This window comes from Diplotaxodon limnothrissa, linkage group LG7, assembly GCF_057381915.1.
Source record: "Diplotaxodon limnothrissa isolate DT_005_m linkage group LG7, D_limnothrissa_male_GT1.1, whole genome shotgun sequence".
Taxonomy (NCBI): domain Eukaryota; kingdom Metazoa; phylum Chordata; class Actinopteri; order Cichliformes; family Cichlidae; genus Diplotaxodon; species Diplotaxodon limnothrissa.
Window position 1 is genome coordinate 53,628,472 of NC_140602.1, and position 27,733 is coordinate 53,656,204.

The 27,733-nt window shown below is 39.4% G+C and overlaps 1 protein-coding gene across 1 annotated transcript in view; it reads left to right on the plus strand.

Annotated features, from left to right (window-relative positions):
* The window catches only part of fibcd1b (fibrinogen C domain containing 1b), a 126,118-nt gene that overhangs the window by 39,742 nt on the left and 58,643 nt on the right, over nt 1-27,733 (plus strand). Inside the window, exons 3-5 of the mRNA XM_085359928.1 lie at nt 1,177-1,656; nt 14,020-14,179; nt 27,579-27,715. Coding sequence (XP_085216054.1) covers nt 1,177-1,656; nt 14,020-14,179; nt 27,579-27,715 — 777 coding nt within the window. The remainder of the gene's footprint in view (nt 1-1,176; nt 1,657-14,019; nt 14,180-27,578; nt 27,716-27,733) is intronic.

Here is a 27,733-nt window from a genome sequence, read left to right on the forward strand (position 1 = left end):
AACAAAAGCCACATTAAGGTGCTTTAGTAAGCAATGATTCATGAAATTTCACTAAATGTAATCAACAGATTCTACTGGAGACAGGAATTAAAAAGAAAATAATAAAATAAGCCAAGTGCGGTTGAAGTAGTCATATTGGTTGTGTGTCTTGTGTGCTTCAGGTTTACAAAATTGGCATCCCATGTACACCTGCACATATCCAGGCAGTAACAACGTTTTATGTCTTCTATCCAAAGACTGTGGGTAAACAAAGTTGATAGGAGTACTTCCTGCACAACACAATTGATTTTCCTCACATTAAAAGAACTGTAAACCTCTCTCGTAAAGCAGGCCATTAGCTGTCTATTAGTGTGCTTCGCGGTGCTTTGTACAGCCAATTTACATATTAATGTGCTCACTCTCACTTTCACATGCTAACATAAACCAAAGCCCACATACAGTCATTGAGAACAAAAAAAAATACAGACTGTAGAAAATAAAAAACAAAAATCACTTAGACATCAACTGGTGATTCATTTGTTAGAAAGATATTGGGGAGCTAGGAACTATTAATCATTCATATAGGCGGGCCATAGTGCTTTCTCCTATCCATTGCTTAACCTAAGTGGGCCATCATAAAAAAACATTTTATAGCCCAATTATTGAAGACTATGTTACCGGTACAGTTCCTCCATTTTTTCTCTAAGTGGTTTCTGCTCATTTATTTGCATCCGGCTGGCCGTCCACATCGTCTTTGCTTTACTCTTTCTCAGTAGCTCCAATTTCTTCATGTTTTCTTGTTTTCTTCTCCATGTTAGAACTGAAAAGAAGGAGCTCTCAGGTCCCTGAGTGGTTTCCAGACATGTATGAGGCTAGTATCCTCCCCCACACTGCATCACCACTCCAATGATAAGCAGGGTCTTTGGACAGAAATTGTCTCTTTGAGTTTTAATAAGGCCGACAGTTGATGGGATCTTTTTTTTTTTTTTTTGCTGCATAAATAATTCAAAACTATACTTTATCACGGAAATATGGTTACATTACTTAAAACTATGGCCCCGGTGATTGAAGAAAGTCATTTCTTTTTGAATAACTCAGCTTTTTTTTAAATGTCATTTTTGGTGTAATTGCATTTACTTTTCTAAAACATACCTTTTCTCTGCCTACCTTTCTCCCTCTCTTCTTTCTGACTTACAGAGGATGAGCTGCAGCTACCTGCTCTGCACTATCCTTCTCTTCGTGGCTGTATTGCTGGCTGTCACTGTAACTGGCACCATCCTTTTCATGAATCACTATCAGGCTCCACCCATGTCTGATGGCCTACCCCACATTTCTACCAACCAGGATGAAGCCAATGCCCTGGTCACTGTTGAGAGAGGCGATGGCTCTCGCATTAACATCTTCATTGACCCCAACTGTCCGGATTACAACAGTAACTTTATGCGACTGGAGGGTGTGCAGACCTCATTGCTCCACTCACTGACCGACCACGACTCCGACTTGAAGTCTGTGAAAGGACAGGATCGGGCTCTGCTTGTCAGTCTGGCTGAGGAGGTGGCCAAGCTGTCAGCCCACGCAGGCCAACTGAAAATGGACTATGAATCTCTACGCAGGGGGCAGAGCAGCCTCGGGCAAGACCTTAACACACTGCAAACGGAACAGGGACGCCTCATACAGGTGAGACGCATAAGCAGAGAAACATTCCTTATACCTCAGTGTGATGTAAAGATCAATACCTCTTTCATCACAGCTTTTAGTTGAAGTATAAATATATGAAACCATCCAGAGTAGTAAGCATCTTCAATTTTTTTGTACTTATTTTGGCACATAGAAGATTAGAAAGGGTTTTATTTCTTAAGAAGAAAGGGAAATTCATGCAGTTTGTGGGAAAACTATCAGTTTTGATTTGATTGTTTGTTTAGTTGTTGTTGTTGTTTTCTTAATCAATGAACCAATTTGTGAACTGTATTTAAAGCAATGCTCCTAAACCCTTGGGCAACACCCAAGTCCTGACTTTAAGTACTGTACTGAGGTGTTCAAGGACTGGATTGTGACACATCTATCAATATGTATCGATTGTGACACCACCTTCAGGAGCGTGAGACAGCATTGGACTTTCTGGTGTTATTTAGTTACTTCCTTTTCCCGACTAGAGAATCCAAACACCATCACTGACTAATCAAATGCCAAGTAGACTGTGTCAACTTCTTTTTAGACTGTTAAAGCCAAATAACAGCTAATTTGAAGTGCAAATAGGGCTCATGTTCCACTGGGTACAACTCGCTCACTGTAGTGTTTGAAGACGAGGTCACGGGGGGAAGAAAATGCCCATCATGTTTCAAGAAACAGCAAACACATTTGCACATTAATGCAGTAAAACAACATAATGTTTCCCAGTGTGTAAGTCAGACTGAGCATTGGATGTAAACATAATTAGACACCTTTTAGTTTCGACTGTCCACATTGATTTATTGATGATACATTTCCCAAATGTGCGTGGAGAATCTTCACACTACATGGTCTTTTAATTTTGGCCCATCAGGCTCAGTCTCTCTACTCTGCAGTAAATAGATTTCATAGCTGCCAGCCATATAGCTCAAACTACTGAATTCATTCTGCTTCTGCCAGTCCCCCTTTCTTTTTCTTTTTTTTCTTTCTTTTCTTTTTCTTTTCTTTTTTTGTTAAGCCAGACCTTTAAAGCTCACAGATCAACATTGTATAAAAATCACCCAGAAACTCCCTAGATGAGTCTGCTCTGGACCTGTTGGCTAAGAAAACATGGGTGCTGATTGAGCACACAAAGAGAACGTAAAACGGTCCATTGCCTTTGCTCCTGTTAATTTCTGGTGTGGGTGGCATCGTGCAGTGGGTACTGAGGCTAAGTGGAGGTGGTACTAGCAGCTTAGACAGTCCAAGTGATTGATTTCCTCTTTGGAAGCAAGGCATGTGGTGCGCACATCCGCTGTTTCTGCCTGACACTGTGGTGTGACTATGTGATCTATGGGCCACCTGTGGCCAAGACGTCTGATTTATACGATGACACAGAGCTGACTGTGCCAGTGTTAGTAATGGCTCTGTGTGCACTGCAAGCCCCCTGAAGAACAGTTTCACCCAGCTACATAGGGAGAGGCCCTTCCACATCACCTGATGTACAGGGAAATGTGATTGCAGCGGGTTTAGGACCAATCTTTTTCGATCATTGAAAAACTGACATTCATTTTTCACAGTAAGTGCTTGCAGCCTCAAATAGAAAGGTACGCCAAAGCCCCCGTATTTGCATCCAAATAAATCACTGTGATGGGAAAGGCTCGTGAAATATAGGGATATAGCAATGAGGCAATACATCCAGCTCATGGTCAGGTTTCAGCACCAGCAGAACACAGGCGGTACTTCTCGTTAGTTCAATTTTCTTTCCTTAATTTGAAAAACGTAGCTAAATTTGACAGCGTTTACTGTGCTGTAGTGTTACTCTAATCTAAAAACTTTAATTGGGAATTTAAGATTTAGAATTGTGAGCAATGACGTTTTGACCACCTGATAATGAATGCACATATCCATAACACTTTGTTCATTAGCCCATGTTCACATTTTAGATAACTGATTATTTAGATGTGCGTGCATAACAGGCTGCTAGCATAACACATCTGGAGCAAGAGCAGATGAACTACAAGCTAGGCAGTCGAAAACTCTGCAGTTCTGCCTCTGAACACTTTTGCTGAATGTTTTGACAGATTTCTCATGTTCCCACCTTTACAAGCAAAAGATCTGTTGCATTTGTGACAACACTGTCGGCATCGACTCTAGCAAAGTGCAACCGCACTTTTGAGCATTTCATTCTCTCCTCCATCTGCACAAAGACCAGGATCTGTGTGGTATGTGCGAGACAGAGCTCCCCTCGCCCCTCACATGCAGGCTCTGAGAGAGATAAAGAGACAACTGTCCTCAGGATAGGGAACAGGGGAAATGCCTTGGATTAATGGCTTAATCAGTAACAGAGGAGGTCAGATAAAATGTGAAAGATAACTTTTATGTACCAATAGTAAATCTATTTTCTTAATTTTTTCCAGTATTGAAAATAATACAGATAACATTGGAGCTTACTGATACTTAAATCGTTTTGCCCTGGAGCCTGTTTAATATCAGATTTCAGTACCCATTCCCATTTAGCATCATATTTTTGCTGCTGATCAAATACAGTTGTTAGGATAGAGTGCCACTGTTTCTGTTGTTTTTAGGCACAAATAATCATGGTACCCTGTTAAATTAACACTCTCTATTAATGTTACAGACAGGCAGGAATGATAATGTTAGCTGCCAAGGCTCCAATGTTAACATTATTGTTTTATTACTGAGCTGTAGCCTTTGGCAGCTACCTTAATGATAAAAGACAGCTAATGTTACTGTCAGGCAGTTGCGAATGGTGAAATGAGTAAAATTAACGTGTCCGTCAGCCAGGTTAACGTTAATGATAACTATTTAATACTTCAGTGTTGTTGAAATGGGAGCTTTACTGACCTCTCAGAATTCCTCATGAAGAGTAACTCAGTGTTATGAGCCTCAGCTACTTCAGCTGCCAGTGAGGGGAGGGGCTGTGCGCCTCACTGCCCACGGTGGTGCTATGTGAAGTTGTCCGTTAGCTGGAGGAAGAGAAGACTATCATAAATTAGTATCTAAACTGGTCGTCCATTAGTATCTGAGAGGTGATTTTTCTTTGACAACCCAGTTGCTTACTTGTTCAGAGTACGGCAGTGAGTATTCATTTGGAAAATATTTAAGGGCCATGAACAGAACCCTGGTGGACTCCAGTTTGCTTCATTGCTGAAATTCACATATGCAGTGAGGTGATGCCTATAACTTCTAGCTACAGCTTCATTCAGACACATGTGATTTATTACTTTCATTGGTGTGGCCTCACCAGCCTCAATGCTATGATGTTATAACAAGCCAGAATGAATACTGTCAGAAAGGTTACATTTCTATTTAGGTCTTTATTACACATACACATAAAGGTGTCACACCAAATTACTTATCTGTAGGTTTAAGCTTTACGTACTAAAAAATATAACTATAGTGCTTAATATTCTTGCACCCTTTTCTCAAGCGCCAACTCACTGATTTTGCCTTCTGTCATTTATATAACATAGTTGTACGCTGTAACTGAAGATTACACTTCTGGTTACCGCAGGGACCAAAAGTCAAGCTAACTTTTTAGTTCTTATTGTAAATTACCCAAGTCCCAAAGCACTCCAGTGCAACACCCTCACACTACTGCAGTGTAGATCTTTATTTCCTGTGAAGTGTTCTTACCGTTAGGGGTTGTCTCCATTAATCTTTTTTTTGTATTAAGTTAGAACCTGTCAGCAGCGGTATGAATTACATTAAACATTTTTAATGTATTTTATTTTTAGATCTGACCAGCAGTGGCAGCCCTGTGCATAAGCTATGATGTACAAAGTAACCGTAAAAACTGAAGGCTATGGCCCATTAACAGAACTCCAGCGCCCACAAAATGAGCCTAAATATAATGTTTGGCACAATATATGACTGCAAAAACTCAATGAGGAAAAAGCAACAAGGAAGAGTATGACTTGCTGATATTCTTGAACCACAGGTCACAGTTTAAACTGAATTATGTGCCTGTGGAATTTTAATGTTGTTGACAAGCAAAACTCAGCAATAGAAAACCGTATTGCTCAAGATGTTCATTAAAGTTGATGCAAGTACTGTAAATAGCTGAGGAGTTTAATATTTTCTGCCAGAAATAAGATTTAAAGAGCTTGAAAAGCTAAAGCCTCAGTCACAATCAGTAAAACTAAGACTAGTAATTGGTTGTTTATTGATTGTGGAAGGCTGCCAGCTGTCGTTGGATCAAATCAGCTACAAAGAAGGCGCCACACTAAAATCCTCCTTGTGATTCGGTCTCTCACAAATTGCATAGATGACACTTAACTTCTCATGAATATGCGTTAACTAACAACTGAGCTGTAGTGAAATTTGAAAAAAAAAAAACATAACTTAAACTGGAAATACAAACTGTTTTCTTTTATAATAAACATTTTTCTTTTCCTCCTGAAGCCAACATGTTTCATAAAGGAGCAACTTTTACTTTGAAGGCAAAATGGCCTTCATTTCCTGCATAACACTCTTTATAGTTTCACAACTGCTTAGCAAGTAGGTGTGCATATGCATCTTTGTGTCCAGTTTCACTGAGCTGCAGCACTACAGCAAGCAACTGGTTCCCACCACTTGTTAACCGGTTGGGGAATGCACATTTTCCTAGGAAAAGTTGGTTTCCAGGGGGTCGCTGACTGGTCTCTAAGCCTGTGTGACTGGGGTTATATTAATTTAATAGATTACAGTTACCAACCAGTTTCTTGGTCTGTGTGACTATGCTCTATTAACAGTAGGTATTGATGACTTCATAAAAAAATCAATTGCAATTAACAGTTTAAAAGGAATAAGGAAAATGTATGTTTTAAGAAATAATTGAAACAATACAAATGCTAAGATAACCTTTATTAGTCCCACACGTGGGAAATTTGTTAATATACCATATTAAGCTTTTAAAAATATCCAAAATACAGTCAGTAACAATAGGTCATTTGCCTCTAACATGAATGGGATCATTTAATTCAGTGGATTAAAATTAGAACTGATGACTGTTTTTGTTAAATCTAATATTTTGTAACAAAACACAAGACATCATGAATTTCTAGGACTGTGGAAAACAACTCTGAGACAGAAATGAAATGCAGTACTTATTTATGCATGTGTGGGCCTATTTCGCAAGTGAGACTTAGGACAAGTATAGCAGAGAAATGTTGAAGAGCCATTGCACGTCTTTATTTCATTAACAGTGATTTAATGGCATAGCTGGGCTCTTTGCACTCCACCCCAACAGCAAGCTACATATAGAAAAAATCAAAATCCTTATCAGATATTACTCATATTTGATATGAAAACATCCTGTTTATGTATGAAGGCTCTCTCAATCATCAGGGTAATCTTTTATTCATCGTTTCTTTGCTTCAGAGGCCTCATATATCTAGAATCGCTGACTGTTTAATTAAATGGATACAGGATAGGAAGAGGTCGGCCTAACATTTATGAAACACTTTAATACAGCGAATTAAGTCAAGCCCTTGTTGATGGTCAATTTAAGCACTGCTGAATTGCTTTCACATAAGATGTTGGCATATCTGTGAAAAGTATATGTAACTTTTTCCCCCTTAAAAGATAAAATGATTATTTTAAAACTGCATTTTTGTGTTTACATGGGTTATCTTTGTCTAATATTGAAAGTTGTTTAATGATCTGAAATATGTAAGTGTGACAAAGATGCAAAAAAAAAAACAGGAAAGGGGACAAGTACTTTCTCACACCGTAAACTCACAGGCCTGTTAACTAAAGATATGTAGTAAGTACACATGTACAATATGATACGCAAGATTACATTAATTTACTTACGCATAAACTTTTAATTGAACATTTGCACACATCATATGCTAACACACTTATTTCCCATACTATAGTATAGTAAATGGTAGATTGTGAATGACAGACAATTCACAGACAAGGTATCAACATAAATTACAGCTGACAATGATTATGCGCCTTAGATGTGTTACAGTAAGTTACAGGTGTTTCCTTTTTCATTGGAAATACTTTGTGGAACCATTTGTATACTACCCCGATTGTCTGCAAATGAACTGTCACTGATTACGCCGCTTGAGCGCAAAACAAAATCTTAATGTTTTCCTTTTGCATTTTAGACCTGTTTGAAATTATATCTGAGGTTCGGAATAGACAGATATGGCTGAGAGTTTAAATTATTTCTAATTTGCAAAAGGAGAAGAGGGTGACTTTGTGAAGTGAAGATGTCATATTATGCAGATGGTGACTAAATGACATTTTGTAATTGCCCTTTCTAGCCTTGCTGTGCCTCTCTGTTCTGTGACTCGGCACCCCAGGGATGAGAACGGACTCTTTATTGTGTTTTGCCACAAAGTTTCAGCAGGTCAGCATTTAAGTTTGCAGTTTTAAGAAACAAAGCATCAGATGAGAGTGGATTTTATCGATGGTGAGAAGCAAAGAAGCTGATTTTGAGTGCGAGTGCACTGCACATTATCGTCTGAATTGTGTTAAGCTCTAAATAGGAACACTTACTAACAATTTGACTTTAACCTTGACTCATGAAACAAGGCTCCATGTGTTGAGTGCTGTGGTGTAACTGATTTTGTAAGACTGTGCAAAGGCTGCCTAATGAGAGGTAATTACTTCATGATCCTAATTGATGTGTCAGTCAAGGCTTAGCATTAAGACCACAGACAATCCTCTGTTTTTGGTACGTACAAACAAACACAATTAACTTTTAAAGACAACACCAGTAATAATGTTAAATGTGCACAAAAACAACATTTACAGGGTAACTCAAATCTTTGATAATTTCCCTACCTTTCTCATTTTTAAAAATGAATTTTTCTGACCACACAATGGGTTTGTCGTCAAACAATCAAGATGTGCTTGAAGTGCAGACTTACAGCTTTAATTCAACGGGTTTAACAAAAGTATTCCATTAAACTTTTACATGTTACTGACATTTTTATATGTAATCCCTCATTTTTAAAGGCTCTAAAGTAACTAGCCCTCCTTCACAAAAGTAAAGAATTGCTTTGCATGAACCAACTAACATCACCAAATGCTGTTTCCTCTGTTGAGAAGAACTGCAGCCACTTTCCATTGCTGTGTGTTTGTAGGTCTCTTTGAACTGAACTGAAAAGCTCGAGCCATTGGTTTAAGATCAGGTGACTGGCTTGCTTACTGAAGAATATCTCATTTCTTTGCCTTGAGAAACTCTTGGGGTTGCTTTTGCAATATGCTTTGGGTCATTAACCATTTGTATTGTGAAGCACTGCCTGATCAGTTTTGCAGCATTTGACTGAGCATTGCCCAGTACACCTTTGACTTTATCCTGCTATTTCTAGAAGCAGTTTCATCATAAATATATTCTAGTCACAGGTTCAATTGGCAACCATACATTTGCATGCTATAAGATTGCCTTCACACCATGTTTGACAGATGATATGGTATGCTTCACATCATTAGATCTCTTTCCATCCCTATAGGTTCTGCTTCCCATCATTCTGATACAAGTTTTATTCATCCAAAGACTACACACACTCTTTTAAACATATTCTGGCCATGTCCAAGCCGACCTTTTTGACTTGACTCAATATCATAAAAGGGTTATTCTTAACCAAAGAAACAATTCTGTGACCCTGAAATAACAATCTCTCAAGCCTTATTAAGAATTTGGCTATTTAGCTGTCTCTCTGAATTTTTCACCCTAATAATGGCCTAACTTCCCTCCCTGTGGTCTCCTTGGACCTCGTATTGATAGTACCTGTCACCAGTCACCAAATCAAGTTCAAATCTTTAAATTAATTCTAGCTCTTAATATATAAAGTCTTTGTCTGTCCACACACTCCTTCTAGACAATCAATAGCTGACCAACCAAACTTGCCACACAGGTTCATCTTAGACCTCTGAAGGTTTTTCTTGTATCTAGTCTTGGTGTAGAGTAAGTGATACCTGTATGGAAGGCATGCGTCTTCTTCTCTTTTTTTTGCTTTTAAATTAAACACAGCATGCTTATACAGATTCAACTTAGGACAATTACTACATTTAGCATTTGTGAACTTATAAGCATGGAAAAAGGAAGAAAAAAGAGGAGGAAAAAATATAGCAATATTAACTAAATAAAGAGTAAAATAAAATAAAATAAAATAAGAAAATTCACGCGGGGTGTGAGGCATGAATTATGAGCAGTTCATTTTTAAGAATTCTAGAAATGGCTGCCAAATCATACAAAAACTCGCCAGTTTCCCCTTTCTATCACTTATCTGTTACACCCTGGCCACAGACACCGTCTCATTAAGCCACCTTTTAAAACACGGGGCCGAAGAAGACCGCCACTGTAAAAGCATACGTTTCTTTGCCACCAGCATGCCCATTGTAATTATCTGTTTTTGTGAAAAGGAAAAAGATTCGATTGATGCAAATGATCCAAGTATAGCCAGTGTACCATCAAGTGGTACTTTTTTCCTAAATTGGTTTGAAAACCACGTAAGAATTTGGCTCCAAAAAGCTTTCAAGACAGGTCAATGCCAAAATAGATGTGCAAGGGAACCTTCACCGATATTACTTGTATCACATAAGTGGGACACAGAATTATAGATCCGGTTAAGTTTAAGTTTAGAAAAATGTGATCTGTGAATGACTTTAAACTGGATTAATTTATATCTGGCGTTTATTGAGCCTTTCTGAATATTGGTAAAAAAGTTTGACCATTGGTCCTCAGACAGAGGAACGCCGAGGTCTTCAGCCCATGTACTCCTAATTCAATCAGAGTCAACTGGGATTGTAAAGCACTTGACAAACTGAGATATCAGATGTTTAAAATCTGCTTTCCGAATTATATCAAAGTAAGTATGACTTAGTGGCTTCAGCGGAAAGTCTAAAAAGTTTCATTGAACAAAAGGCATGCGTCCTCTTTGCACTGACATGGAGGCATGCATGTAAATGTGTCTTTTTGTTTGCAACTTTGTGTTGTGTTTGTGCGTGAGTTAAACCCCCAGTGTCACCGTGATATTATTTCATTTTAGGTTGCTGTGCCTCAGAGGTGTGTTGCATGGTTATTGAGGGCAGGGAATGGCCACTGGGGTTTCTAGCTAATGCAGTTTTAGGACCCAAATATAGCTGCACAGACATACGTTTGATAGAAGATTCTGAATCCCCTATACATGTCTTTGAACACTGCAGGTCTCGGTGTGTGTTTGTGGGTGTGCATGTGTGCATTTGGGTACAGGTAAGATGAAAGAGAGGGAATGAGATGAGGATTGTGTCCGTGTACAAATAACAGCCAGACTATTTCTCCTGTCTGCACAATATAGTGTGCAGTGTTCTCAAATGGAGCTTAAGTCCTGGCTGTGCATACACTTTGGCCAACTAGGGCAATGTGTGAAAACAACCTTTCTGCAATGAAAAGCACATTAAGGGCTGCAGGTATGTGGCCGTGGCAGATCAGAGAGGTTACACTGATCTTTGCAAGTCCTAGCATACATATTCATCAGCATCCTTCCCACAGGGCTCTTTGTGTTTCACAGCATAGTTGATTGCTGGGAAGCATTACCAACACATATTCTGAGTCCAACCTGGAAAAGAGCCAACATGAACGTGGTAAAATACATCGAGTCTTGCATTTAACATACGAATCCCAATTATAGAAATTGGACTGCTAGAAATATTCAACCATAACATCTAGATCATCCTTGAGAAGACACAGGAGGAATTTCAAAGTCTGCATATGTAACATTGATTTTACATTGGAAAAGTTCAGAGAATATAACATTTTAGTTTGGGTTTATGAAGCGGGTAATTATAAATGCATCTTTCAAAGCTACACTGTTAAAAAAACATCCTAAAACAACGGTAATATTCCGGCAGCTGGGGCGCCAAAATACGACCGTAAAATAACAGAAAATAACTGTTCCATAAAAATACGGTTATTTTCAATAATGAAAATAGAGTTTGTTGCGCTAATTTGACATGGGATTCTGCCTTTTCCAAGTGCTTTTAGACATTAAATTAGGAACATTTTTACGCGATCAAACAATGAAATTACCTATAAACAAGGTCACTGAATGTGGAAATATGAATCATAATACGTAAATGTACAGAAATATACAGTTAGCAGTTGGTTTAAATAATAATTGATTGCATGCCCTGGGACAGACTGACAGAGGCGAGGTTGCCATATCGCTCCATCGGCCCCTTTGGCTATCACTAGTAGGCGGTAGGTGAAGAGTCTTGACCACGGACACAACGACGGCGAGTGTCCGAGCCGGGGCGCGAACCGCCAATCTTCTGATCACATGGCGAACTGCCAACTCTTGAGCCATGAACGGCCTAACTAGCAACGATAATAAAACTTATGTGATGTAACACAAGCTTATAGGGATCATGTTATATACTTTTCCATAGCATTACATTTGAATTCAACAGTTCAATCTTTCAAATAACGGACAGATATTTGTGAAATCATGATACATTTGTGAATGTATTTTAACAATCTAAATATGCATATGTACAGACAGATACATTTAATAATCATGACAATTATGTTGTATTACATTACAGTGATTTAACGTTAATTTACATTCAAAATGTGAAGTTAAAGTCTATTTACGTAACTTTAATGATATTCTAGAAGAACAGAGCATTACTGTAAAATGCACAGTAAAATGCCTTCATATTAGAGTTTTTTCCTACGGTCGCAGCGTTACCTACAACCTTGTTGTTAGTTCACATTCATTGGCCAATGCTTAGCGTCATGTTATTTATATTAATTGCAATTCCTACCTCTACATTTCTTTTTTCAAAATATATAATTAGCACAGCGTGTCCGTGCAATGTTTTACATTGTGGCATGCAGAGAAATCTTAACAAAGTAGCTCACAGAGAGAGATTGAGCTTGTTATTTAACCCCAAGCTGGTAGGGGGAGCTCCTTATTAAAACACTTGCCGGTGCTACAATGTGCCTCAAGGTTCAACAACAGCACAACAGAAGTCACTCATGGTACAGCACTCTCTCTACAAAACAACAACTGTCAGTGACTCTGCACCACGGCGTAAACACAACATTCAAGATAACAGTTAAAAGTAACGTAACCATAAACAGTAGAACAAGAACATCTAAACAGCAGCACATGTCCCAAGGCATGATGGGAGACATTTCTGGATGTATTTTTACGATCTAAATATGCATATGTACAACAAAATATATTTAACAAACAAGTAAATTGTGTTTTATTACATTTACAGTGATGTTATGTTATTTTACATTTGACGTGTCAGATCACAGTCTACTTATGTAAATGTAATGATATTCTAGAAAAACAGTACACAACTGTAAAATACACAGTAAAATCATTTGACATTACTATTTTTTGGAACAGTGTAGACTCTTCAGTCCACTTTGGTAGTGATGAAATTCATAAATCTTCCTTATGTAGCTGTATCTATAGTTGTACTGACAAATATGAGGAGATTAAAGGGAATGGCATTATTTCATTTGAGGATAAATTATGTTACTGCACTTGGACTCTGCACCTGGTTAGCTCCTGCCTTCCAGATAATGTGTAGTACGTGTATTGTTTTCACATGGTATTTGAATCCAGTGCAGAAACCACTGACAGTGCACACTTTTCTGAAGAGGGGTTTGTTATGCTGCCAGAGTGTAAATACATTTCTGTCAGGAAACAGTCTAAGTAGCATTGCTATTCCATATGCATTAATTCATATTTGGAGGTATGGCTCTGTTCTGGGACTCCCCAGCTGTTCTATTTGCATTTGTAGAAAGATTAAGTATGGGAGAGCACACACCTCCTCCCCTTCCATTTATGGACATGGAAAGCAGGAGGCAAAGATAGATTAAAGACACTGAGCATGAAGGTGGAAGTGGGATTGCAAAGGGGCTTGCCTGTATGCAGGTTGATGAGGCTTAAATAGCATTAATCATTTTATATTTACCATATCAGCTAATGTTGGCTGGCACTGACATCAGCTGATCTGCGGGGATTGCTGGCTGAGCTCAACTCTGCAGCTTGCCAGAACTAATGTTATGCTCAATTGATTGTTTATAACCGAATAAATTCCAGCCCTTAAGAGGGTCCAAAACAGATTTCTTTTATGAAAACTTCAAGAACCACATTTTACTTTAAGACTCACATTCAGTTTTACTATGCATATCTAAACAGTAATGTGTATGACATGTTCAAAAAGGTAGAAGAAGCCTGGCTGTCTAGGAGGTAGTAAAAAACCCTCGGAAAGCTTTGGGAAATGGTCTGAAGCAATGTGCAGAGTAGACAGTTTAAAAATGTTCAAAGTAAATAGAGACGACTGGCTTGTGTGCATTTGCATTGTAATTACGAGTGTAACGCAACATATATTTAAGTGTTTTTCTCTGTTTGTGTGTTGCAGCTGCTGTCAGACAGCCAGATCAACATGGTGAAGGTAGTGAACTCGGTTAGTGATGCTCTTAATGCCATGCAGAAGGAGAATGTGGGTCTGAAGGCACGTGTCAAGGCTGACTTACAAAGGGCACCAGTCAGAGGTGCCCGCTTCAAGGGCTGCTCCAACGGTAAGAGAAATGAAGCATGGTTGGACTTTATGTATCTGTCCTGTGGGCTTGGATTCTTATACACTCAACAAAAATATAAACGCAACACCTTTGTTACTGCTCCCATTCCCCATGGGATGGACGTAGAGACCTAAAATTCATTCCAGATACACAATATAACCATCCCTCCCAAACAGTGGTCACAAATCAGTCCAAATGTGTGGTAGTGGGCACATCTGCCATATTGAAATAATCCATCCCACCTCACAGGTGTGCCACATCAGGATGCTGATCTGACATCATGAGTAGTGCACAGGTGTACCTCAGACTGCCCACAACAAAAGGCCACCCTGGAATGTGCAGTTTTTTGCGCTATTGGGGGTCTGGGGACCCAGAACCGGTCAGTATCTGGTGTGACCACCATTTGCCTCATGCAGTGCAACACATCGTCGCATGGAGTCTATCAGATTGTCAATTGTGGCCTGTGGAATGTTGGTCCACTCCACTTCAATGGCTGTGCAAGGTTGTTGGATATTCGTGGGAACTGGTACACGCTGTCGTATACGCCGGTCAAGCACATCCCGAACATGCTCAATGGGTGACATGTCCGGTGAGTATGCTGGCCATGCAAGAACTGGGACATTCTCAGCTGCCATCTGCCCTGAACAATGTGAACCATGATTCATCCGTGAAGCGCACACCTCTCCAACGTGCCAGACGCCATCGAATGTAAGCATTTGCCCACACAAGTCTGTTACGGCGACGAGCTGGAGTCAGGTCAAGACCCCGATGAGGACGACGGGCATGCAGTTGAGCGTCCCTGAGACGATTTCTGACAGTTTGTGCAGAAATTGTTTGGTTGTGCAAACCAATTGTTCCAGCAGCTGTCTGGGTGGCTGGTCTCAGACGATCTTGGAGGTGAACCTGCTGGATGTGGAGGTCCTGGGCTGGTGTGGTTACACGAGGTCTGCGGTTGTGAGGCCGGTTGGATGTGCTGCCATATTCTCTGAAACGCCTGTGGAGAAGGCTTATGGTTGAGAAATGAACATTCAATGCACGGGCGACAGATCTGGTTGACATTCCTGCTGTCAGCATGCCAATTGCACGCTCCCTCATTGCTTGTGGCATCTGTGGCATTTTGCTGTGAGACAAAACTGCACATTCCAGGGTGGCCTTTTGTTGTGGGCAGTCTGAGGTACACCTGTGCACTACTCATGATGTCAGATCAGCATCCTGATGTGGCACACCTGTGAGGTGGGATGGATTATCTCAATATGGCAGATGTGCCCACTACCACACATTTGGACTGATTTGTGACCACTGTTTGGGAGGGATGGTTATATTGTGTATCTGGAATGAATTTTAGGTCTCTATGTCCATCCCATGGGGAATGGGAGCAGTAACAAAGGTGTTGCGTTTATATTTTTGTTGAGTGTATGTAAGGTTTTCTTTTTCTTATATTCTGTTTTTACCTTTGTCTCTGTATATGTAATGTATACATCGACACATTTGACCTTTTCAAACTCTATTCTGCTCCCCGTCACGATCAGTCCTTCTCTTCTTCCATCTCCACCATTCATCAAAATTTTATTCCACAGACGTGCGTCTACCATCGGTCTTCCCACATATTTATTCAATCCAGCATCTCCTCGTGATATCAATATGTTTCTCTGAGCTACATCTCATCCACCTCATCCACATTATCCACTGGCCTTGGTAGAGATGTGGATTTTTTTTTCTCGCTCTCAGCATGAGAGATGACTTGCATGGCCACCGGGCTGTGTTGCTGAAAGGCAGAGAAGGGCCTGAGGCATCATCCCATTGGAAGGCTTTCAACCAGGCATAGTACACCCAGTGGCATCCCCCTGTTGGATTTGCGCTGTCTTAGGTAGCCAAGGTCACAGATTGAAAGCTGCCCGTGTATAGCGGGTACGATGCCAGAATAAAAGAGCAACCATTTGTGTCTTAGAGGTACAATTTGAGAAGGTGCAGGTGTTTACATAAATCTGTAGACATAAAGAAGTAGGCATCGTCTAGGAATTGCATAACAAAGGGATATTTTGAAGTTCAAGTTTTGCTTATGCTCTAGAATGCTTTATAAAAAAGTCATGACTAATATTTAGTATATTTATTATATACTTTAATATTAATATATTGCAGGCTTGTAACATCATCAACCTAACTGTTGCAGCTGAGTAAGTTCTCCTTGATGCTGATGATGGGTTTCTAAATTAAATCCAAGTACCATATTTATTTATTTTTACAAATATAACATATATACTGTTATATTTTAGGTAAGTGGGTCAACGATGTTCAGAATTTTTATATTTAATGTATCGCATTTTACAAATGTATCTATAATACATTTAATATAAATACTAATACTTAACAGTTATAATCAATTTGATCTGGAATCCATTTAAGCGTCACTGTTAATTGGAAAGCAGGTCTTTAGGTTGAATAACACTATTGGAAACATTATATATTCTTTAAAATTTAATCTGTGACAAAATTCATAGTCAAAACTCAGAAACTCACAGTCAACTCAAGGTTCAGTTCAGAGGACGCCGCGCTAAGGCTCTGTCCATGGCGCCGAAGGTTTTAACCAGTGTGCCAGTATATTGTTTCATGATGATGGCAAGAGTTGTCATCCAACAATATGTAATACACTTCAGTTTGGCTTTAATCTACTGTCTCCTGGCTATATATTAATGGCAACAACATCCGAGACAAAAACATTAAATTCCCCTATTCAGTCAGGAGATCATTAGTCAATTTATGTGCCGCATTGTCATAGTCCTGTGTCTCCCACCGAGCCGGCATCTCCACCCCTGGGAGGGGCCTCAGTGTTCTGCTGATTGCTCGCACCTGTGGGTAATGAAGCCGGGGACTCATAAGGCCAGCACACTCAACCTCTCTTCGCCAGATTCTCAGCTAACCCTACCACGCACCAAGTTGCCAGACACAAATCTCCGCCAAAGAGCTCCAATCCGGACGCTGGACCTCCTGACAGTCCCACGGGCTGTTCACCCGACTCACCTGCCTGCCTCCCTGCCTCAACGCCAGTAATTTCGGACCACTCACCTGGCCCACTCACCCCTTCATGCCACTACAGACCACCCACGGCAAGTACGCAGTACTAAGGAAGATTCAGAACGAATAGCTTGCCCGTATCTCTCCCGAACCATACCTGAACGTCTGTACTCTATTTACAGTGACTCTGACCCTTGCCCTGGACCCAGTTTGACTCTCCCTCCAGCCCAATCCCCGGAACAGCTGTTTCCACAGACCAACAACCAGATTGCTTTCTTAGCCCAGGCTGCTTAAAACCCTTTTGGTTTAATTGTGGCATTTAGCACTTGTTAAAGTCACATCCCAGTTTTCCTGATTGTGAACACTTACTGAGAAAACAAAAGTTGTCACTGAAACTACTTACGAGCATTTGAGTCCTTTCCCTTTTGAGGCGGCCTCGGCCGTGACACGCATAGATTTCCCCCCACTCAGTTTGAAGGAAAAATACTTTCAAACTCTAAAGAGTCAAAGAGAGAGAGAGTCAAAATAAGACCCACAAGGTGCTATTTATTCGATAACTTCCATCATATTAAATTGTACATGTATTTGCGTTACTGTGATTATGCCTGTTCAAATTAAGGAGTCATCATGTACAAGGTATATGTTTTTCCTAATTCCGTTTCTGGTTTACATCCAGTACGGGGTTGTAGTGATGATTACATCAGCCCTGTTGTGCCTGCTGGAGTAGCTCGCAGGCTGCTGCCTCTCTCCAGTTTTCTTACGGTGGAGCCTAAAAACAGGTGTTGAGTTCAGTCAAATATTTGTCACGCGTTATCGCTCATTATTAATAGTTTTCCACATGAGTAATTTCACCACTTTGCATAAAATTTACCAATGCAAGATTTTTTTATTTTTTTTTTTTGCTAAAAGAAAAGTTTAAAGCCAATTTAAAATGTGCATACATTTTTATGTTGGAAAAAAACATTTTGTGTTTTGGGACTCACATGCTTTTTGGAAGAAAGAAGAATACAGTCTGCAGATATGCTTCATGCCTGAATGTACTATTCTTTGTCCCACTGATATAAGGGAATACAGGAGAATTATTTAATTTATTTATTACTCCTGTTTACTTCATCTATCATTTAGGATGAGCGTTCCAGAAAAATTCTGGTGTGTGTATTTCCAACAAATCCATTCTTACAATCTTTCCCATAACATAATATATGTTAGATCCTGTTAAAAAAAGCAGAAAAATGACCAACTCTTGTCTTAAAATTGGAATAATAGCGTACCATAACGCATAACTGTCATTGCCTGTAAGGGTGTAGGCAATGACAGTTTGACATCAAAGCATCTTAAAGCACAAAACGTCTGTTATAGTCTACCTCTTTTTAATAGCGCCAAGGTATAGAGTATAAATGCAGAGTAAAGATAATTAAAATACATGCTTAGAAATCCCATAGCACTGGTTTAGTTCACAGGTTGAGCAGGCAGCCATATGCTGGGAAGCTAAACTGTAGAATCTCGGGTTTAACTTTTTTCTTTTTAACTAAAGAAAAAAGGCAGATACCTTACACAGCCATTACTTCAGTGTCTCAATGACATTAAGACTTGGATGTCTGTTAACTTTTTTAAATTCAGTGATAAAAAGACAGAGGTGATGGTTTTTGGTAGCCCCACTGAGACCCCCAATGTGTATGTAGATTCCCTGGCCCAGTATGTTAAGCCAACTGTCACAAACCTGGGGGTCAAAGTGGACTGTGATCTGAAGTTTGATGGTAAAATCTAGCTTCTTTCACCTCAGGAAGCTGGGAAAAATAAAGCCACGGCAGCACTTTGAGACAGTGATCCACGCCTTTGTTAGCACTCGGCTGGATTACTGTAATGCATTTTATATTGGGGTCAGCGCTTCACATATTAGTCATCTACAGAGGGTGCAAAATGCCGCAGCTCGTCTTTTAACTGGCACTCGAAAGTTTGAGCACATTTCCCCTGTTTTAGCTTCATTTCACTGGCTGCCCATTTCTTTTAGGATTCATTTTAAAATTCTTTTATTTACTTTTAAAGCCCTCCATGGCCTAGCCCCATCGTATCTCTCTGAGCTGCTACAGCCTTATACACCCACCCGCTCTCTCAGGTCAGCTGATCAGCTGCTCCTGAATGTACCCAGGACTGGGCGTAAACTTAGAGGAGATCGTGCTTTTGCTGTAGCAGCTCCAAAACTGTGGAACGAGCTTCCTTTAGAGATTAGACAGGTCAGTTCTTTATCTGTTTTTAAGTCACTCTTGAAAACCCACCTTTGACACCACGTGAGATGTTGGTTTTTATTTTTATTTCAGTTGTTTTTAGGTGATTCGATGCTGTTTTATCTTGTTTTTGTTTTAATATAGGGCTGTTTTAATTTTATGTTTTATGTGTTTTATTTATTTATTTGCTGTTTTCTGTTATTCTATTGTTTTAAATTATTTTCTGTACAGCACTTTGTTCCTGTGCTGGGTATTTTAAAGTGCTTTATAAATAAAATTGGATTGGATTGGATTGGATTGGATTAATGCTGACATGGAGCCTTGTGTTGCGTTTCTTTCCCCACCCACTCACCCATCATCTCTCTCTACCTGCTTTCCTGTCTGTAACTGCACTGTCTAATAATGGCAAAATCAAAAATAATTAAAAATAAAACCGCCTGCCCTATATTAAGAATTTTACAGGAGTGGAAAGACCTAAAAGAACGTCTGTCTGTTATTTGCTTTTTAATTTATTGCGATGTGAAATTTTTGTGTATTTTTCAAGTTAAAAACACACACTCACACATAGTGCTTCACAGAAACCTGTTTTAATGGTGCTTAACTTGTAGCTATACAAATGTCAAGAGTAGAAAAGGCATTCATGCTAACTGATCGACCAGCTTCAGGGTTCAGCACCCTGGACAGAGCTTCACATACTGAACCGACTAGATTCTTTGAAAGGATGTTTAAGCTTGAGGCTCCATTTTTCCGTGCTTTTTATGTCACTTTAAACAGGCATTAGTCTTTTTTTTCCTTTTAAATCTGTGCCTATTTGGTGACAAGGAAGAAAATGAAAGAAAAGAAAAACCTCTTTGTATGTGACCTCTTTCAGATGGTGGCACATCTTGGTATTTGATGCAGTATAGTATTTTATTCACACCGAGGAAGTTTTTCAGCCTACGCTGTCATCTAAATATGTAATATGGTGAACCGTAGTCTCAAATTAATGTACATACTGATACTGCAGTTGATGAGCGCGGCATCTTTCACCAACTTAATACCAGTAGTCATCGCACTGCAGCAGAAATGATCTACAGTTGCTAATTTCAGACTTGCTGTGCATAATTTGAAAGCATGACATATTAGGAACTTTATTAATTAAGACTGGTGTTAAGCATTTTTCTAAATGTCACTCTACAGAGGCAGACTCCATGCTCTGCAGACTAATCATCTAGAGCAGTGTGCAAGACGACTTCTGATATTTTTACAAACAGGACAAATTTTCAAAAGAAAAAAAAAAGTGCAGGATTTTAATAGTGGGAAGTTGAAACTTAGTGAAACTTTAGTTCCTAGTTCTTTTCTGTTAACAAACAATAAAACCGCATCTTTAAAAGTTACTAACTTATTAAATTTTGGTTGGTAGAAGATGGTCCAGGTGGTTATTGTAGAGTGGTAACTGATGTGTGCAAGTCTTTGTAGAGACAAAACATTGTGTAGTGTATTTACCAAGATTATTTGCTTCACTCCTGCTTCTGCTTCACTCAGTGTTTAGTTTTGTTTTCACTTGCTGTTTACTTTCACCTCCACTTACTGTTTGGTTTAGCATCATAATCTCCAGAGGGGTGTGCTGTGAAGAAAGTTCGACATTACCAAGGATATCTTTTCTTTATCCTGGCTTCACTAACCCTAATATATTTTATCAGGCTAAGCAGTTACACACAGGCAGTTATCAAGCCCTTGTTTGTCAGTCCAAAAATGGAGCTCATTCAAATGAAAGAGGTAGTCTTGGCAGCATATAACAGTCCCAAACTACAATACTACAATATGACAATAAAACAAAGCAGTGTATTAACAGTGCTGTGTGAACGTTCATGTGCATTTAGCACTTTAGTCCTTAAGAATGGAAAAAGCACTGCTATATTAATAAAGTCTTACATGTTAGTAGCAAGGAAAGCCAGCCAAATTGCAGGCTGTGTAAGTTAATAGACTTATCAGTACTGCAGCTCCATTATTAAGACACAGGGGAATCTGACAGATTACAATTACGTATTCCATTAAATTAATGTTTAGATGTATGTAAGACAGTTGTAACATTATTCTTTCAGCTACAGCCCCAGTGGTGTTTAAAGGTCTGAGAGCAAGTGAAAAAAAATTAATAAAATAAAACATAATTTAAACATAAGCTTAGACTGCCTTCCAGTTTGGCATAAGTTGAAATAGGTATTGAAATGGGATCATATGATAAGGCTCAAAGAACAACAAAAATGTTTGAAAATTACTAACAGCAACCAGAGAAAAAGCAGGGTAAAGTTGGTGGTCAGAATCTGTATTTCTTACTGATTTCCCAAGACTGAGCTCTTATATGCAGTTTAGGTCTGCAACATAAATGTTGCCTGATACAAATCCTGCTTCATAGCACAGGTCTCTGCTGAAGTTTCACAAGATCACAATGTTTACATTTGGAAAAATTGAGAATACACATAAATTATGACGTTAAAACCATTTAACTTTGGCATTTATTACAATTTTATTGTTAGGAATACAATAATTATTCATTAAAGTTGCATTAACTGTAAATTTACCATCTAATAATAATGGTTATCATAAAAGTAATGCTAGCCACGCTACGTGCGTATTGCTAAGTCATACACAAAAGAAGGAGCCAGAAATTCAGGTCTGAAATGTTTGGAATTAGTTTTTTTGTATAGAAGCTGCAGAACAAATTAGATTACTTATTGTCAATTAATTATTAATTTTTAAACTGGTGTCATTAAAAATTTGTTGTTGTTTTTTTCCAAATTTGGGATAAATGCAGTATAGCTTTTCTGATCTTATCCCATAACTTCATTAAAAATTTTTACAAGAGGTACCAGCACAACAAAAAAAAACTCATTTCCAACTGAATCCATCCTTTTATGCAAGCTCACTGCAACATGTTAAAAAGCAAAGAGAAATGCAGAGGATACAGGATCTTTTTGAGCAAGGAGGTAATTAAAAAAAAAAAAAAGACATGATTGCTCTTCGCTTTTTAACATGTTGCAGATATGTTCATGGTAGGCTCCTGTTTCTCTCTTATTATTTGATCTATTTCTTGAAGAGGAAGAGGGACGCACATGTGACCGGTCATTACTGAAGCTCACCCTGACTCCATCTGCTTATTCCACATTCCTCCTAGTAATAATGTATTCAGCCTCTCTTCCAAGCTGCATCCAGCTCCACCTGCTTTGCTCCTGCACCTGTGCTCCCAGAAATTTCAAAAGTAGAGTCTGGCACAATGCTGTGAACCAGTAGGCTTCAAAATAGCTAAATGGTATGTTTACATGTGCTTATAGACTATAAATATGCTCTACATTAAGCTTGTGAAATCCTGAAATGCAGTTTGATGCTGGGTTTTACTGCTTTTAACCCCTAGAGTTACTGTCAAGATAAAGTACATCAAAGCTGCCGGTGGTAAATCAGTGTTTCTTCTTTTTTGGATTGTTTTGGGGTTTGTTTGGGTTTTTTTTTCCTGTGTGTGGAGCAAAAACATCTAAACTAGGATAGACAGCAAAACAGCACCACAGAGCATCAAAAAATGATTTTTTTTCCACCTAACCACCCATACTCGTTAACTACATTGATTATTTTTATTATTACTAGCATTAGTAACTCTTGTGGTGGTTAAGTCCAACTCCAAAAATTTGGATTTACATACTAAATGTTAAAACCAGATACTATAAAAGTTGTGTGTGCACATATTTTATGTTAGATTTAATAGATTTACATGCAGTCTTTAGGCAAAAAGTGATCTTTGACTGGCTGTGTGCCCATATGTAAGTTCTCATGTTGAAAAGCAACAGAAAAGCATATGTAGTACATGTACTAGACAGACCTGTTGAACCACATTTTAACGCAAATATTCATATAACCAATCATATAACAGCAACTCAGTGCATTTAGGCATGTAGATATGGTGAAGACAAACTGCTGAAATTCAAACTGAGTACATCTTTTTGTACATCTTTTCCATATGGGTGTGAATGTTTTAATAATTCATGTCAGTACTGTTTGCTCTATATTCCCAAAAGAACATATTAGATTTTCAAAGATATATGAATGCAAAACTGACAGCACTGAAGTCCGCCCCTGCATGCAGCAGGGTTTCTGATCAAACCGCTCTATTAGTCCTGCTCTGCAGCTCTCAGCGAGCTCGACTTGCTGTATTGTTACACGTCTCTACTGCATTAGACGCCAATGTTGTTTCAAATCCATGGCTGGGAATATTCCCCCAACAACTGAACCAACTGGAAGCTTACATTTATGGAAAAACTATAGTGGTTACTTTGCCGCTAAAATAGATTCAGAAACCAGAAAGTCGATATATTGTACATGTTATAGGCAATGGTACATTTTAACATTATAGGTAATGTTTCTAAAAGATCTGTAGAGATCTGGGCGACATTATGTTTTAAAGTTGATGAAGTAGATTTTTTTAAAATCCTTATAGTAATAATCAACAACCACATGATCACCTAAGCAACTCAGAACCCTGCAAATGAAGCAAATTTGTGCCTACAAAGTACAGAAATGCTATAAAAGACATTCCAAAAAGTTTTTAAGAAATGATTGAAACAAATTCTTTGATTGAAACAAAACAAAGAAATAGTGGGCAGGAAATGCAAAGCAAAGACTCCTTAATGACTGCAAAAAACCTGCAGGAAGGTTTAGCTGACACAGGAGAAGTGCTACACCATTTCATTGTGCAATTTCAGTGCATTGACAAGGTTTACATGGATGAGTCACTAGATAAAAGAAAAAAACCTACAGTCTCATCGCAGATGTCTGAAGTATGAAAATCGTCATCTCAATAAGCCGTACATGCTGTTGATAAAAAGGTTCTTTGCCCACAATCATCAAATATATTTAGAGAAATGTTCTTCTTTGGTGTTTTGTAGCAGACCTTCAGGACTAATTGAAAAATGTATTCTGATAAATCTAAGTATAACAGTGCAAATTTTAAATTAAGAAACAGAGATTGAAAGGAGGCTGGCTAATTCAAAACAGGTAGATGATCCAAAACTCACCTCAATATGCTGAAACAACTTCCTGAGCTGAAGCTTTCACAGTAACGCTAAACATCATTAAATGTTTAGCGTTAGTGAGACTGAAACACAGGTTTCAGTCTCATTGCCAGAGGTGTATAAAGTCAAGCACGCGCATGCAAGTCTGCCTTCACAAAAGAGCTTATTGATTTGAAAGCGATACTGAAATTTGATGGCACAGTTGCAACAAGTCATTTGGTGAAATTTGTTCTATACTAGACATTTCTTGATCAACTAAAATTTTAAGTGATGTTATTGCAAACTGAAATCTTTTTTTTTTTGCCTGTCCCGTTTGGCTCTTTTGCCATCAGAATTGTTGTCTAAAGGCAAAGAAAGATGCCCAACGGATTTACTTTACCAAATGGACCGTCCCAGCCTTGCCGTAATGGTCTATTTGATTCACCTTTTATTGTTTATTTTAGTTTTTATTTTCACTTGCTAGAGATGGGACAGACTTGAATGAGGAAAAGAAAAGGGAGAAAGAAAGAGGGGGAAAAAACAGCAGAGAAGAGGGACGGGGATAAAGGGCAAAAAACAAAAACCAACAAAATAAGCAGACAAAAAATACATAAATCAATCACCTGGATCACCTGTTGAGAAAGAAAAAAGAAAACAAGCATTTAACAAGAGATAAACAACATCATGATGATCTATGGGAATATAACAGTAAATACTAAGTGTTAAACATTATTGTGCAGCACGTAAGAGCGACAGCGCACAGTGTGCTTTAAGGTAGGAGCCAAAAAGGGTGTAGTTTGTGTGTGTGAGCACCCGTGTGTACACCTGTGAGCATGAACACACTTGTTTTTAAAAGGTTCCTTCATGTAATGATCTGCTAGAGGGTGTGGGGAGCCACAGCCCCGTCCTCCAGGGCATGAAGCAGGTATGGAGGAGATCAAAACTCCAGACATCCAGAGGCCCCCAGAACACAAGAGACCAAGGAAGACCAACAGAGGGGCAGCCGCGCCACTGTCCCAGAAAGAGCTGAGGAGAGTCCCAGATGAGGGCTCACTCAGCAGCCGTGGAGCAGAAGCCAGGAGGGGTTGCAGTGACGTGCCCGTGAGCTCCGCCGGCAGCCAGCTGTGCCAGAGTGAACGAGCCCCAGGCCGAGCCAGCTCCCCCGCACCCCCACACTCCGCAACCCGCCAGGGAAAGGGGGCCCAGGCCCATCCGGACCGGGGCCCAGTACAGCAGCGCCGCCTGGCCTCACAGAGCCCGGGACAGCCCACCCGACCCCACCACAGAGAAAACTGCACCCACCCCGTCATCCACTCATGTTCCAGACTACATGAGACAATAGACGCCCAGGCTGAGATCTTCCTCCACCTCTCCTGTATCTCCCCCTCCTGCAGAGTGAGGCCCTGAAGAGAGGAGAGCTCCTGCAAGATGTAACAACCTCCCCCACCAGTCGAAGAGCCCCCCAGGTGGCTCGATGCACCGGCGGCACCCTGCGCAAACTGAAATCTTATAAAAACTACAGAAACTGCTGAGTCCCAAACTCTTCTGGCATTAACATCAGCACAAAACCTGTGCCGGGAGCTTTGTGATGCCTATGGCCGATCTGTAGATGTAATGTGTAGACGTCCCAGTACTTCTTCCCATGTAAGGTGGTTCTGGGTAGATCTGATAAAACTTGTGTGTGAGTATGTGTAAGTGATCTGCAAGTAATGTTCTTATTTATTCCAAAATATGCTTGCATTTTGGAATATCTAATGGGGCATTCCCATGACTCATTAGACTGATAACTTTCTGTGCATGCCACAATTACTGTTTAATTTTCTGCGTTTACTAAATTAAAAAAAAAAAGTAATTGCATTCAATGAAAGGGCCACATATATATCTAATGCAGTGGGGTTGTATTTAAAAAAATAATTAACAGAACATGTAATTTGATGATAGATGCGCAGACATATGCATACAACTATAAGACATCTAAAGTTGTGAATGTAAAGCCTGTGTCACTAAGTCTTGGAGAAAGATTTGAAAACGAGTGATTCCCATTCATTTATTGCTTCCATTGTATGCTTTTGTATTAAATATCTTGCAGCCATAAAGCAGGTCAAGTAAAAGCAGACCTAGAGTGTAAGTGCAATCAATGAAGGTGTTACTTGGAAGGAAATTTTCTCGGCTCTAAGGGATGATTAAGCTGAAAAAGAAATGACTGTGTTAGAGAATTCCTAAATAGCGACTCTTCTATCGAACCTAGACACCCCCAGTTTCCAGTAATGAAAAGAAGTAGGAAATGTTACCATTTATGTGTGACGGTGATGAAAGTTCGGATCTTATTAGCCGAGGCTTACACGGAGAAACTGAAAAGCTTCGGGGAGAGCAAACATTTCCTATCATGTAGGGTTCTGTAAAAAAAAATCTTGTATGGTCTTTTTAAGAAGTCTCCTGGCTGTTTTAAATTCAGGGGTTTGACCCGGTGAAGGCATAATCTATAACACTGTCCTCATCACAGAGTTTCTCTCCTGCTTCCTGGTGAATAGATTTTGTATCCCTTGTGTAAGAAGGGTTTCTCAGTCACAGACAAGGGTGCTACTATTCTGCTCTGCTGTGGCTTACAAGCTCTCTCTGTCACTGTCACGTCTCCTCTTCACTAACTCATCTCGAATTCTGCCTGTTATATACTTCTCTCCAATCTTTCTGCCTCCTTGTCTGTTTTATATCCCTCAAATGTATATACCTCCTCACTAAGATATCCTTCTTTTTCTCTAACTTCCTTTTGATTATTCCTTTCCCAGCTACTTGTATTATCTCGCATCACGGTGCTGTATATCTGCGCTCCACCCTCGTGTCTTCCCAGCTTCATTTAACCTACTTGCTTTTCATATTTTTCCTCCCATAATTTCGTCTTTGACAGACTTACAGTGTGTTTTGTTCCACTTTTGTCATCCATCACCTGCTCGTCGATCTCATCATCAATCTTTTTTTCACAACACTCAAACTGTTCCTTTACAATTCCTGTGTCCGTGTGTCAGTGGCAGTGCCTGGATTTAAATGGAAGGCAAAGCAAGACTCGTGTACAAGTGCATGCTTTGCCTTTGAAATCCATATTAGAGCCAATTTATTTAATGACTCGCTGTTTTTGCATGTCCCCAGGCTCACGTCCCCGTGACTGTGGTGATCTGTATGCCAGTGGACAGAGAGAAGATGGCATCTATTCTGTGTTTCCTATTCACCACCCTTCAGGCTTCCAGGTCTACTGTGACATGACGACAGACGGTGGAGGCTGGACGGTGAGTCAGAGAAAAACA